The sequence below is a fragment of the Panthera leo genome, chromosome E1 (genome assembly GCF_018350215.1).
Source record: "Panthera leo isolate Ple1 chromosome E1, P.leo_Ple1_pat1.1, whole genome shotgun sequence".
Classification (NCBI taxonomy): Eukaryota; Metazoa; Chordata; class Mammalia; order Carnivora; family Felidae; genus Panthera; species Panthera leo.
This window is the reverse complement of record NC_056692.1, coordinates 60,211,758-60,225,438: the sequence shown is the minus strand read 5'-3', so window position 1 is coordinate 60,225,438 and position 13,681 is coordinate 60,211,758. Positions and strand designations below refer to the sequence as shown.

General features: G+C 62.3%; 3 protein-coding genes across 6 annotated transcripts; 1 reads left to right on the top strand and 2 right to left on the bottom strand.

The window, feature by feature from the left end:
- Nucleotides 1-215: 215 nt before the first annotated feature.
- On the bottom strand, nt 216-797 carry NPB (neuropeptide B). The gene is made up of 2 exons (XM_042915480.1): nt 555-797; nt 216-443 (listed from the first exon to the last, which is right to left on the bottom strand). The coding sequence occupies exons 1-2, from the start codon at nt 795-797 to the stop codon at nt 315-317; spliced, it is 372 nt and encodes a 123-aa protein (XP_042771414.1). The 3' UTR covers nt 216-314.
- Nucleotides 798-3,167: 2,370 nt separating this feature from the next.
- On the bottom strand, nt 3,168-8,785 carry ANAPC11 (anaphase promoting complex subunit 11). 4 transcript variants are annotated; one of them, XM_042915483.1, is made up of 3 exons: nt 8,670-8,785; nt 7,643-7,762; nt 3,168-3,423 (listed from the first exon to the last, which is right to left on the bottom strand). In XM_042915483.1, the coding sequence occupies exons 2-3, from the start codon at nt 7,749-7,751 to the stop codon at nt 3,278-3,280; spliced, it is 255 nt and encodes an 84-aa protein (XP_042771417.1). In that variant the 5' UTR covers nt 7,752-7,762; nt 8,670-8,785; the 3' UTR covers nt 3,168-3,277. The 4 variants fall into 4 exon arrangements, with proteins under 4 accessions (XP_042771417.1, XP_042771415.1, XP_042771418.1 ...); XM_042915481.1 differs by lacking the exon at nt 8,670-8,785 and adding an exon at nt 8,075-8,592; XM_042915484.1 differs by lacking the exon at nt 8,670-8,785 and adding an exon at nt 8,239-8,592.
- ALYREF (Aly/REF export factor) lies at nt 8,120-12,723 on the top strand. Its single transcript, XM_042914512.1, has 7 exons — nt 8,120-8,287; nt 8,590-9,195; nt 9,648-9,779; nt 11,210-11,357; nt 11,968-12,031; nt 12,113-12,290; nt 12,379-12,723. Exons 1-7 carry the CDS (start codon nt 8,120-8,122, stop codon nt 12,391-12,393), a joined length of 1,311 nt encoding a protein of 436 aa, XP_042770446.1. The 3' UTR covers nt 12,394-12,723.
- Nucleotides 12,724-13,681: the final 958 nt, after the last annotated feature.

Below are 13,681 nucleotides of genomic sequence, written 5' to 3'. Positions count from 1 at the left end.
GAGCGGGGCGTGGGGCTAGGCTTCCAGTGCCCCCGGGGAGGGCGGTGTGGATTTGGGGATGGTGCCTCTGTGCGGGCTATCTCACCACAGCCCGGTGGCCCAGAGCCGGACGGGGGCCGGGAGCGTCTGGAGACCGGTCAGGTCTGCAGGTCCCGCGGCGTCTACACAAGCCTACCCGCCCGCCCCTCTACCCCCACTCAGAGTCCGGCTGCGCTTCTCGTTTATTCATTTAGCCGTTTACTGCGGGCACGGAGGGGGCACTGGGGGCACCGGCCAGGGCCAGATGAGGTCCAGGTCTCCGCGGTGGTCGGGGCTTAGGCGCTGCGACAGTCAGCAGCGCGGAGCGACAGGAACACGTCCGCCCGGCACTGGAAGGTGGCCCGGCCGTCGGGGAGCCTCTGGCAGCTCTGCAGATTCGGGGTCACGTCCTTGACACACACGGTCTGGGGGCGGGAAGAGGCTGAGGGAGCGACCGACGCCCCCGCCGCCCGCGCCCCGCGCCCCCCCCCCCCCCCCCCCCCGCCGCCCGCGCCCCCTCCGGCGGCCACACTCACGAGGCTCCGCAGGCTGGGTCGCGGCTCCGCGAAGGCGCCGGCCCGGCCCCGGGGTCCCGCGCCCACGGGGGGCGCGGAGCGGCGCGCGTACGGGGACCTGCGGAAGCCGGACAGCAGTCCCGCGGCGCGGCCCACCGAGTAGTAGCTGGGCCCCGCCGCCTGCTTGTACCACGCGAGACCGGGCGGCGCCAGCAGCAGGCACAGCGCCAGGGCGGCGGCCACCAGCGGCGCGGACCGGGCCATGGGGACGCGGGGCGGCGGCGGGCGGCGGGGCTCGGAGCTCCAGCCGCGGCCGCCTTATATCTGTGGCCGGCGGGGCGCGGGGGCGGGCGCGGAGCACCTGGCGGGCCCCGCCTCGCGGAGCGAGCAGCCGTGCTGGGCAGCGCCTCCGCGCCTGCCGGGGATCGGGGCCCCATCCTCCCCCACCCCTGCCGCTCCCTCTGCCCACGGTCCCGCCTGGGTAGAGCCTCAGCCGGAGCAGGGGCAAGCGGGACTGCACTGAACCTCCAAGTAGCCGCAGGGCGCGCGGCCCTAAGAGTTCTACCCCTTGGAGGTCCTCAGTGCTCAAGGCTGGGGAGAGAGCCACCGGGCCCTAGGGACACTTTATCCTGCCCTAAAGGGGCACTGATCCCAGGGCCAGGGCTCCCTGAGGGGATCAAAGCCTGGGTGGGCCTGGGTGCCCCACACCCACGGGGGAAGGTTCTACCAACACGGCTGCTACTACCGAGGTCCTTTAGGAAGAGGTGGGCGGCAAGGCCAGGCCTGACCTCAGGGAGACCAGACCCAGGGACAGCTGACCAGAATCCGCAGGCCCTTCCCGCCCAGCTCTGCCCCAGCCGTGGGTAGCCTCGGGAGCCTCAGGCCTCTCGGTGAACCCCAGTGTTCAATAGGAGATGAATCAGACCCAGTCCCTGCCTCAAGCCACAGACAGATGGGAAAACAGCCGCCCCGCCGCCGGAGGGCAAGCAGAGTGGCTCACTGGAGGGAGAGAGTTGGCAAAGGCAGGTGGGATGAGCGGGTGCCTCCCGGAGGAGGGGGAGCAGCCCGAGGTTAGGGAGTCCTGAGCAGAGACACATGGCTGGATGTGAGCGGGGCCTGGTGGGCAGCGACGTGTTCAGCCTGAGGCCCAGCGGGCCCGGGGAGGACCAGGCTGGAGCCCACTGCAGAAAAGTCCCAAGCGGCAGGTAAGTGGGAACAGCCTGGAGGGGGGCTGTGACCTTGGGCGAGTCGGCAAGCCCTCGGAGGCGGCGAGGTCGGGAACCCTGGGAGGCTGCACTCAGGGCCCGGCGCTCCAGCGTACAGACACGTCCCCGTGCCTCGTGTGCACTTCCTGTCACAGGAGAAAATTCCCCAGGCAGGGGAGGTGGGCTGGGGGCAGGCCAGGGCGAGGCCGGGAGACTGCCCAGGAGGGCCCTCCGCGGTGCCGCAGACCACGCCTCCTCCTGACTCCCCGGATACGAATCCAGACACTTTGTAGACACGAAGCCTCGAGAATACAGAGAAGCCCCCTGCCCGGACCCCGGCGGCCAGATGTAACTTTGTTTGCAGGGGCTGTGGGGTGCACCCAAGAGGCTGAGCCCAGGCATCCCTGCCACTCAGTCCCTAAACATCCCGGTCACGTGTCCTCCCCAGGACAGATATCAGCACGGAGGTCCTGGCAGCTAGGTGTCTGGACAAGAGGCATGTGACCTTCAGCTTGGGTAAGGGTGGTGGTCCCCAGGGCCTCTTCTTTTCCTCTGGGTACAACATCCAGATGGGAAGTAGGGTGTCACACAGGTGACCAGGAGGCCAGCCCCTCTGTGTGAACCACCAGTCTTCTGTCCTGGGAGCTGAGGACAAGTAGTGTCACAAGTGCTCAGCGACTAGCCGCCCACTAGGCAGATAGACACCCACGAGGCACAGGGCAGGGACCCCAGTGGGGGGTGGGGTGGGTCCACTGAGAATAGACTGGAAGGAGCCAGTGCCAAGTGACTCCCTGCAGCTCCCAGAGACATGCAGCCTACAGCAGGCTCTGTCCAGAAGCGGTCAAGACTCCCAGGGCTGGGACACAGTCCCCAGGGCCCCCCACCTCCCTCCCCAGCAGCTATGGATTAACAGAGGTGTCCAAAGGAGCTTCCCAAAGGCTGTCCTTCAAACAGAGGATCTCAGACACCCAGGGACAGATACCCTTGACATGACCTACACTGGGTAGGTCACAGCCCCGACGAGCTGGCCTCCAACTGGATCACCAGCACCTACTCAGGTACAGCGTTTCAGGAGGGACCGCGGGCAGCTGTGCAGTCAGAGGCCCACAAACTAGTCTGTGGGGTGGCTGGCAGCTTCGAGCAGGTGAGGGGCCAGATGACAGGCCACAGGCCTCCACTCCACCGTTCTTTTGCCCCCCCTGCTGGCACACAACGCGCACCCCAGGGCCTTTGCACCACCAGGCCTTTCAAGACCCCAGTCACTCTTGCCCCAGGCTCTTCTGGCTGATCCTGCACTCCTTCTCCTCCCGGGGTGGTGACTCAGGGCCTGGGTGGCATCATCCAGATGTTTATTCATGAGTTTTCCTATCAAGGCATGCCCAGCGGGGCTGCAGCAGCGGCCGAGCAAACAGGAGGCCTCCAGCAAGGCTCAGGCAATTCAATGAGTTTTATTTATTGGATAAAAGCGTCAACGCGTGATGAAAAACAAATGCGGCTCCAGTCCTCGTGTCAACCCTGTCACAGCCCAGAGGGGCCGTGTCACTCCTTGAACTTCCATTCCTGGCGGCACATGGGGCAGTGCTGCTGCACCTGCTGTGCGTTGAGCCACTTGAGGATGCAGTGCATGTGGAAGCAGTGGGAGCACTGACCCCACACCAGGGGACAGTCGTCACCCGGCACCTTGCCTGTGGGAGGGACAAGAGGACCATGCACGTCACATGGGGCGGGGGGGGCGGCTAGGGATGTCAGGCAGCCGTGGCAGCCCCGGGGGAGAGGGGGGGGGTCTGTGTCCCGAGCCTGTCACACGCTGGGTTTCAGGAAAGCCCGAAATCAGGAGCGTTAACGCGCCTCTGCGGTGTGCCCCCCAACAAAGGTCAGCAGTGACCCCCACGGGAATCACCCTCCCCTCCCCTGCAGGGGCTCAGTTCCAGGGAGCGCTCTGGCCTAGCCCGCAGACCATCCACGGACGCACCACAGTTCTGCCACGTAACCTGCCACAGGAGATCACAGCAGGAACGCGTCTAGGTGACCCGTCCCCCCAGCCCCCAGAGCCACCCATCTGAAGAGTGAGCGCTTTCTCCCGATCAAGAGAAGAGCTGGGGCCTTGGGACTGGGACAGAGGTTCCTCTCCCAGGCGGCAGCGACCCAGTGCAGGAAGAGGGGGTGGGGGGGACCCTGTGGCGTTTACCGCCCTGCCTGTCAGCAGCTGGGAGTGAGCACAGTGCTGCCACCCACCCCTTTCTCGTTTCTGGTCCGAAAGGGCCCCGCCTCCAAGGCTAGGCGCGAGCCGCTGGCTTTTGCGGGGACAAGCCACCTCCACCTACCTTCACCGAGAGGACGTCCACACTGCCCCAAATCAGGACAAAAACGGGTCCCTCTGATTTCCCAGAATCAAGAAAATCCCATCACACAGCTGGTGCCAACAGAGGAGGACGACCTCCGCAGGCCCGGGTCGAGGTCCCCCCCCCGCCAGGCCTTGAGAGCTGTGGCCTCTTATCCCCACCCCTCCTGGGGTGGCCGTCCCCCCACCTCACTGCCCTGGGGGGTCCTCTACGTGTACCGAATGCCGTGTCCACGTGTCACTGGTGCACAAACGCAGGGGACCAGACGGACACACTGGGGCCAAGACACACCAGACATCCTGTCATGGCAACAGCTGTTTCCACGCGTATCCTAAACGCAAGTCTGGGGGCTCTCTGAGCACAGACCCCGCCTTTGGACTCCTGTGACCACGGCCTTTCCTCCCGCCACCAAACAGAGGTGATCGACCCTGCAAAATCACAGCGCTCCCACCGGGCTCTGTTCCCGCTGACCTGGGGCTAGGGGCCCGGCGGTGCTCTGTGGCCTCCCTGTCACCCCCCCTGGCGGACAGGAGGCCAGGGCACACGGTGTCTCAGGGCGGCGGCCACTTGCGGAGCAGTAGCCCAGCCAGGCAGCTGGTGTGGGTGCCAGGCCAGGAACCTTCCAGGTCTACTGTCAGCATCAGCTCCCGTCCCTGCGCAGCCCCCGCCCCACGGTGGCGCGTGCACCCCACCAAGTCAGAAAAGAGCCACCGCTATGCCTTTTTCACCTGTTTGGGGCAAAAACTCCTTTTTATAACAAAACATCACTCCCTTTCTGAAATTTTCATGACAAAACCAGAAAATCATACCCTTAGCAAGTATGGAATTACTGAACTCGCTCTGCCCCCCCAGGCACGGGAGGGATGGGTGCTGGGGGGTGAGCAGGACCCTGTGCCAGGAGCCCATGTGGTAGGACACCTGATGGAGACTACATCCCACCCCACCCCCACCCCTAAGGCCTTCCCAAGCCCAGCAGAACTCAGCTTGGAATCACCCCTACGAAATTAGAGTCGCTTTGGAAAAGAGGATCCAAGACAGCGGGCAGGAGGTAGCTCTCTGGGGGGTGGGGGAGAACTGGCCACGCGGTCCACGTGAGTCAGGGCTAGGGCAGGAGCCGCTTCCAGAACTCCGTACCGTCCCCACAGGCAGGCAGCCTGCTTCAGGCTCTGACGGGCACCTGAGCACAAGGTCGGTGACTCACCCAAGGGCTGGCTGGTGTCCTTTGTAATGAAAAGCCCCCGCAAGGAGACCTTTACTCCCAAAGCCCTCAGGGACAGGGAGCAGATTGAAGACGGCCTCAGTCACCCTGGGTTCTTCACAAGAGCTCAATTTTGGCAAGAGAAACCCCGCCTCACTTAATCTGTACAAAGAGCGCCATAGGCTCGTCAGACACCCTGCACCTTACAACCGGCTCTCACACAACCTCGAGTCTGAACACCAGACTCTAGATCCCCCACTCTGGGGCGCCTGGGGGGCTCAGTCATTTGGGCTGCTTGGGTCACGGTCTCAGGATTTGTGGGTCCTACGCCCCACGTCGGGCTCTGCGCTGCCTGCTTAGGATTCTCTCCCTGTCTGCCCCTCCCTTGCTCGTGTGCGCTCTCGCTCTCGCAATAAATAAACTTTAAATCCCCTCCTCTCTGCAGCAACAGACCCACTTCCACAAAACTCGAGCACCCCCTTAAACGCAGAGATGCCCGGCTACAGGCCCAGTGGAACCTGCCCTCTGTGGGCTCTGTGGGAGTGCCACCCGTCAGACACAGGCTCACTCTGCCACACCCAGTCGAGGGCAACGTTCCAGACTTTTCTTTTCAGAAGCTAACAGTCTGTTGCTTAGGAGGAAGCTGCAAACGCGTGCCCCTCCAGGCTCCCGTAGCCCTTTAAGAATGATTGAAATAAGGGCACCTGGGTGGCTCAGGTGGGTAGGTGTCTGACTTCAGCTCAGGTGGTCATCTTGCGGTTCGTGAGTTCGAGCCCCCCGTCGGGCTCTGTGCCGACAGCTCAGAGCCTGGAGCCTGCTTCCCGCTTCCCATTCTGTGTCTCCCTCTCTCTCTGCCCCTCCCCTGCTTACACTCTGTCTCTCTCTCTCTCTCAAAAATAAATAAACATTTTAAAAAAATCAATAAAAAAAAACACCACAGAGAAGAAATCTGATAAAACCTGGCAGTGGACACGGTGTGAAAAACATGACTTTGCTAAAGGATCAGCTGCCTCGGAAAGGTTAAGAGAAGGGGGGAACAGGGGCTCGTTGGAGATTCAACAGCCAAGGCACAGCAAAGCAAGCAAGCACTCACTGATCCTGCTCACACCATCAAGGACAGAGACGACGACAGACGGCAGGAAAAATCTGAGCAAGGACTAAGCACAGGACTAACGCTAAGGACTTATCACCACATCTGACGCGACAGCACTGCCGGTAAAAAACCCAAGCCACAGCTAGACACTCTGCAGGAGTCCAGTGAAATATCCTATTTATCTGTTACCATAACACACTTGAAAACCCTGAGGCAAACATGGAAACTCTCCTCAGGCATTGTTATCCTACATCCCGGATGCATCCTGGATGCAGGGAAGGGGTATCCTTACAATATCCCACTTTTTGTTCGCTTGAGAATCTTTAAAGACTTTTTTTTTTTTTTTTAATTTTTTTTTCAACGTTTTTTATTTATTTTTGGGACAGAGAGAGACAGAGCATGAACGGGGGAGGGTCAGAGAGAGGGAGACACAGAATCTGAAACAGTCTCCAGGCTCTGAGCTGTCAGCACAGAGCCCGACGCGGGGCTTGAACTCACGGACCGCGAGATCATGACCTGAGCCGAAGTCGGCCGCTTAACCGACTGAGCCACCCAGGCGCCCCTTAAACATTATTTAAGTAGGGGAGCCTGGGTGGCTCAGTCGGTTAAGCGTCTGACTTCAGCTCCGGTTGTGATCTCCCGGTTCATAAGCTGGAGCTCCGAGTCGGCCCTCGTCGGGCTCTCGGGCTCTCTGTCGTCAGTGCGGGGCCTGCTTGGGAATCCTCTGCCCCCCTCTCTCCCTGCCCCTCCCCTGCTTGCTCGTGCACATGCACATGCATGCACATGCTCTGTCACTCTCAAAAATAAGTATTTTTAAAGTTTACTTATTTTGAGAAAGAGAATACATGAGCAGGTGAGGAGCAGAGAGAGAGAGAGAGAGAGAGAGAGGGATCGAGAATCCCAAGCAGGCTCCAAGCTGAGAATTCGGAGCCCAACTTGGGACTCCAACTCATGAACCGTGAGGTCACGACCTGAGCCCAAATCAAGAGTCAGACTCTTAACTGACCGAGCCACCCAGGCGCCCCCTTGCCGCACGTATTTCATAGCTGAGTTTGATCACAATAAAAGGCTACAACCCTTTTTCTTACAAAACTTTTGATGGGGTCTCTATACAAACATGTGACCAAACCACTTGGCTTTCTTCTGCCAACTTTTCTTCTTGAGGACAGGGGCCCCAAAGCCCAGGCACTTTGTGCAGGTTATTTCCGGGAGACGCCAAGACCAGGCCAGCAGGCAAAGCTCAAGAGGGAGGGAACACGGGGGACACTCACAGTCCGGGCAGCAGCCATTAAAGGCCATCCGACAGATGCCACAGTTCTCGTCGTTGGCCACCCAGAGCCAAGTGGCCACGCCATTCCAGCACTTAATCTTCACCTTCATGGCCGTGGAGCCTGCGAGCAAAAGAAAGAGATCGGCTGGCTACATTCAGCCTGCTCAGCTACAGCATCTAGGCCCCCAGGGATCAAGAGGATCAGGAACCCATGCCCAGGCTGAGAAATCCAGAGGGGTGAGCACAAATCTGTCTACAAGGTGGCGGGGGCAGGACCGGGACCTCCTTGGGAGGACCAAGCGCCCCAAGAGCTAGGCTCCCTACATTTTCAGAGCATCCGCAGTCTACCCTGCGTCCACCAAAGGGTGCATGGGCGTTCAACAATATTTGCAAAAACGTGCCATACAGTGCTTTTCAAAGGCATAAGACTAACTTGGGGTTAACAAATGAAGACCCAGACCCGGCTAACGAGGAGGTCATGCCAGGGAACAACCACTCAGCCCGCGGTCCCGGTCGCGGGCTGCTCGGTCGCCAGCTAGGCAAGCTGCGTGCCGCCTCCTCCCCCCGCCGCCGCCGCCACCGCCACCAAAAGGGGACCTGGTTGCTGGGTAGGGGGATGCGGGCCGGGACCCGGGGCTCAGGCTCGGTGAGAAGGTGGGGCGCGGAGAAGGACGCAGAGGCGGACGTGGGAGACGGTGGGGCGCGGGGAGAGGGAAACGCGCGGGAAAAGGGTGAGGGCGCAGAAAAGGAGGAACGCGGGTTGAGAGCGCGGGGAAGGGATGGGGGTCGAGCGCGGAGACAGGGCGCAGGGAAGCGGTAGGAGCAGGTAGAAGGTGTGAGGCGCGGCGAAGGGGTGCGGGGCAGGAGTGCGGGGGCGGGGAGAAGCCGCGCGGAAGAGGCGGGAGCGCGGGGAGAGGGTGTGGGCGGGGTGAAAGGTGCGGGTTCAAGGCTCGGAGTGGGGAGGGGCGGGGGAGGGGCGGCGCGCCAGGCCCGCCCCAACGGCCGCGCTCCGCCCCGCGCTGTCGCACCTCCGCCGGCCTAACCGCGCGCTGCCCCGCCCGCCTTCCGTTGGCAGCGCCCGCGCGGGAAGGTATAAAAACGACCGCGGCCACTGCCCGGCACCTCACAGCTGCGCCCGCCGAACTCGCGCCTCGGCGCGCACGCGCCGCCCCGCCCCCGCAGCCCGCCCACAGCCCGCCCGCAGCCAATCCCCGGCCTCTCCGAGGACTCGGCACCGGAAGACACCGCGCGGCCCCGGAAGTGACGCCCCGGCGTGCTGACGCGCGGGCTCGAGCCAAGGCCGATTCCGCGCCCGCCATGGCCGACAAAATGGACATGTCTCTGGACGACATCATTAAGCTGAACCGGAGCCAGCGAGGCGGCCGCGGCGGAGGCCGGGGCCGCGGCAGGGCCGGCTCCCAGGGCGGCCGCGGCGGCGGGGCGCAGGCCGCCGCGCGAGTGAACCGAGGCGGCGGGCCCATCCGGAACCGGCCGGCCATCGCTCGAGGCGCGGCGGGCGGCGGCGGCAGGAACCGGCCGGCGCCCTACAGCAGGGTGAGTGCGGAGGCGGCGGGCCTCGGTGGGGAGCGGGCCGGCGGGGCGGGGCGGCGCGCGGCGGGGAGGGCTGCAGGCCGCGCCGGGCCGGTGGGCGCGGGCGCCGACCGGGCGGGGAGGCCGCGCGCCGGCCGGGCCCGGGAGGCGGAGACCCTCCCGGCCTTTGTCTCGGCCGGGCGCCGGGCCTCGTGGCGGCGGGGCCGAGGGGGCGTTGGGCGCGGCCGCGCCGGCGGCGGGAAGTTAGTTGGAGGGAACCGAGGAGCCGCGGGGCCCGGGGCTCCCGGGGGCTCGGCTGCGGCCTGACGCGGCGTGGGCGGGAAGGGCAGGGCCGCGGGTCCGTGTGCGTTTCCCTCCGGGTCCCGAGTGTCGTGCCCGGACCGTGAGGGCGAAGGAGAGTCCTGGAGAGCCGCTCACGGGTCTGGGTCCGTTCTTGTGTTTTCTTTCCCCTTCAGCCCAAACAACTTCCTGACAAGTGGCAACACGACCTTTTCGACAGCGGTTTCGGGGGCGGCGCAGGCGTCGAGACGGGTGGGAAACTGCTGGTGTCAAATCTGGATTTTGGAGTATCGGACGCTGATATTCAGGTAAGGGACGGGAGCTTCTTGGCGCGCAGTTGACCCCTCACGGACTCGGTCCTGTTCGGGACGTGGTCTTGAATCTCCTCCACCGTAGACCAGTGAGCCCTCCCCGGCCCCCCGCGAGGAGCTGCGGGGTCGCAGAGCAGAGGTCACACTAGTCGCCAGCCCCACAAGTAGGCCGGTGTGTTGGAAGACAGGCCCCCAGCCCGGCCTGAGGAGCTGCCGCCCTTCTAAGACGTTCGGTCAGTGAGGATCCCCTGCCAGAGCTCCCAGCCAGGCCGGAGAGGGGGCTCTACCGTGTTTCTCGCGTTACCGACTCAGCCGGGATGTTTCTTTGGTTTCTTTTGCATTTGTTTTAGCTATTTGTTGGGAGGAGAAGACCTTTTTTCATGGAAACAGGTAGACAAAACGGGCACAGGATGGTGCCGGGCAGCTTTCCTGCTCCATTTGCCTTGAGCTGCAAGCTCGCGGAACTTGCGCTCCGGCTTCCCCCACCCGTCTTTGTAGTGACACGATTTCAAACCCATCCTTGTGTGAAGCTGTGTTTTCTTTCGTTTGTTTTCTTTTTCCTTTTTTTCTTTTTGATTGAATGCCAAAGGCGCATAAGCTTATTTTCTGGTTAAGTAAAGATACCTTGAGGATCGGTCCCAGAGATGGCTGGGTCAGGGTGCTGGGCCTTCCTGGGTTCAATTTCCCAGAGCCCCACTGTTTGTTTGACTACCACGGGAGGACAGAGCAAGGCCGGTGAGCACTCACGGTGTCTCAACACTTTTTTTAAGGTGGTTTCTGGCATCCACTGGAAACCGCTTTTGGTGAACTCCACTTCCCGCTGTGTGCCTGCGGCCGGAGTAGCCCCACACTCTGGGTTCCCTCTCCAACTCCCAGCCTGCCTGAGGTCAGGGCAGTTTCCATGGCAGCGCTTGACTTCAGCCTTTGCGGCAGGCTTGAGTAGGAGGAGAGGGAAAGGTGAGCCAGAAATCTGCCCTGGGGGAGGGGCTGGGTCAGGGCTCCCGCATCAACGGGCCCTGTGAGCTGGTCCACATGACGGATAGCGTCCCTTGCTCTGTGATCTTGGCCTTTGCTGTTTCTTGGTACAGTCCTTGGGTGTGTTGGAAATTTTCCTCTGTTGAAGAAGATAGCGACTTAATCTCGTGCCCTTCACTGGTGGGCTTTGCGGTCCTTTACCTGCCTCCTGGTACCGGTGTCAGGTCCCCACGCTGGCAGGAGCCCTCAGGCCCAGCTGCTCCCGGAAGTTGCTGTCCCGTCCGCCCCTCCCTTCCCCCCCAGTTTGCACTGCCCTGCCCCCATACGTGTCTGCCTCCCAGGGAAAGACCCCCCCCCCCCCCGGCCCCCCAGAAGTTCACACTCCCAGGGACGGCCCTGGGCCCCCAGGAAGGGGAGCCGCTTTGCTAACAGCTGCACTTTCCGGCCCCCAGGAGCTCTTCGCTGAGTTCGGAACTCTGAAGAAGGCGGCCGTACACTACGATCGCTCAGGGCGCAGTTTAGGAACAGCTGATGTGCACTTTGAACGGAAGGCAGATGCCCTGAAGGCGATGAAGCAGTACAACGGCGTCCCCCTGGATGGTGCGTCCGAGGTTGGACCCAGGATGCTAGAGGGGCCGCATCTAGTTGTGGAGTCTGGGGCTGGCAGCCGTCCGTGCAGGAATGTGGCTTACCCCTGTGGCTGAGGACACTTTGCATTCGCCCCTTTGTCTCTCTCTTCCATTCTGCCACCTCTCATGCTGCCCCACACATCTGGACCAACCTCTTGTGAACCCCCATCCAGCAAGCTACATCCCTCCCCTCCTTCAGCTCCTTCCGGAAGATTCACTTCTGTGAAGCCTTCTCAGAACCGCCATAGTACACCTCTGAGTGCGGGGCTGTAGTCGTAAAGACAAAGGTACCGGTCCTTCTTCCGTCAGGTCACCCACACCTTTCCACCCACGAGCACCCCGGACACCTGAGCAGACACCCACCTGACCTGGACTCAGAAGGAGCGAGGAGGTCCTGGCGGGCTGGTCATCGGCACCGCCTCGCCCTCCTACCGGTGTCACTCGGCCGCTCCCCTTGCGGGCAGCATTTGAGACACACGGCCCCTTTCCGGCGCTTGCATGGAGCCCGGGGTGCGGTGCCCCCGCGGGTGCGCCTCAGAGCCCTCTAACTGGAGCGCGCCCTCTTGTGTGCTTTGCCACAGGCCGCCCCATGAACATTCAGCTCGTCACGTCACAGATTGACACACAGCGGAGACCCGCACAGAGGTGAGTTGGGGGCGTGGCACGTGGCCGCTCGTCCCGCGGGCCTGTGCAGGTCACGTGAGTGAGGTCCGTTTTCCTGGCCAGCGTAAACAGAGGCGGGATGACCAGAAACCGCGGTTCCGGAGGCTTCGGGGGCGGTGGCGGCACCCGGAGAGGCGCTCGCGGAGGAAGCCGGGGCAGGGGCAGAGGCACCGGCAGGAGTTCGAAGCAGCAGCTCTCCGCCGAGGAGTTGGACGCCCAGCTGGACGCTTATAACGCCAGAGTAAGGCCCGGGGCCCCGGGGGGCGGGGCCGCAGACTGCCTGGGGGGGGGGGGGGCTCCTTGGAGTGAGAAGTCTTTGTGTGTTTCAGATGGACACCAGTTAAACAGACCGGCAGATCCTCGAGCGGAGCAGGACCCGGACGTCCCCTCGGTGCTCCCTGGCGGGAGGGGGGTGGAGGACCGGGGCTGTGCAGCCAATGACGGATTTGTTTCTTTTATGTTTTAAAATAGGATTTAAAAACTCATGTAAAGGTTTTTTTGTTCTTTTTTCTTTTTTTTTCTTTTTTTTTCTTTTTTTTTTTTTTTTTTTAATTCTGAAACAGACCTGTTTTGTACCGAGTTATTTTTGGGATAAATTTTACCGGTTGCTGTTGTGGAGAAGGTGGCGTTTTCACCTTTGCCATAATAAAATAGAAACGTGTGTAGAACTGGAACCATTTGATTTGTCCCGCTGTCGGAGTCCTTGCTTGGGCTGGAACTTTGGTGTCGCGACCGGATGAGAGCGTGTGGGGAACAGTCCCACGGACACCTGGAGTCCTGGCACAGCCGCCAGAGTCCGTGCTCCAGGCGGGTGCTGGGCGGGAGGACCTGGGAGCAGCCGCCTCTGCCACCTGCACCGGACGTCAGGGGCGGACCGCGGGCCCCACGCTGTTGCCAGACCTCACGTGCCCCGGCTGGGCCGTTCCCTTCCTTCTGGTGCTCTGGTTCTCAGAAGCCTGGGTTCAGCGGCGACTGCAGCATGATCCCTTCGTGGCTTTCTCTGTCTTTTATGTTAAGGGACGAGCCAGAAAGCGTTCTCACAAGAGGACCGGGATGTGCCTGGTGAGATAGCTTGGGGAGCTGTGGCAGGGTCCAGTTTGACGTGCAGAGAACCGGAGGGACCGGAAGAACAGGTGCCCCATTTGGACCCCCCTCTGGGACAGAACGGAGCAAGCTGGTGACGTCACTGGTCTCTACTCCCTATACCTTGCGGCTCGGAAGAGGCCTGGGTCCCAGTGGGAGGCAGGGCATGGAGACCTGTCTGGAGTCTTCAGGATTTTCCACCTTCCTCTCTGGCGCCTGTGGATGACCCGGTTCCGCCCCAAAGCCAGTGCGACCCGAGGGCCCTGGCTCTGCGGCCGTGGAGAAGAGACCCGGATGAGCTGTGGGGAGCACAGCCCTAGAGCTGTCCCCGAGCCTCACAGTGGGGACAGGGAGGAGGGGGCAGTTGCAACAGGAAGACTGGCCAGAGCACAGCCCGTGGCTCAGGTCGACCTCCACGCTCGGGACAGTGCTCCAGAGTCCTGAGAAAGGAGCGTGTACAGAAGCGGCCCTTTCGCTGTCGGTTCTAGCTGTTGCTCCGGCCTGTGTCATACTGGGGACGGGGCAGAAGAGTGACTCACCCGGCCGGCT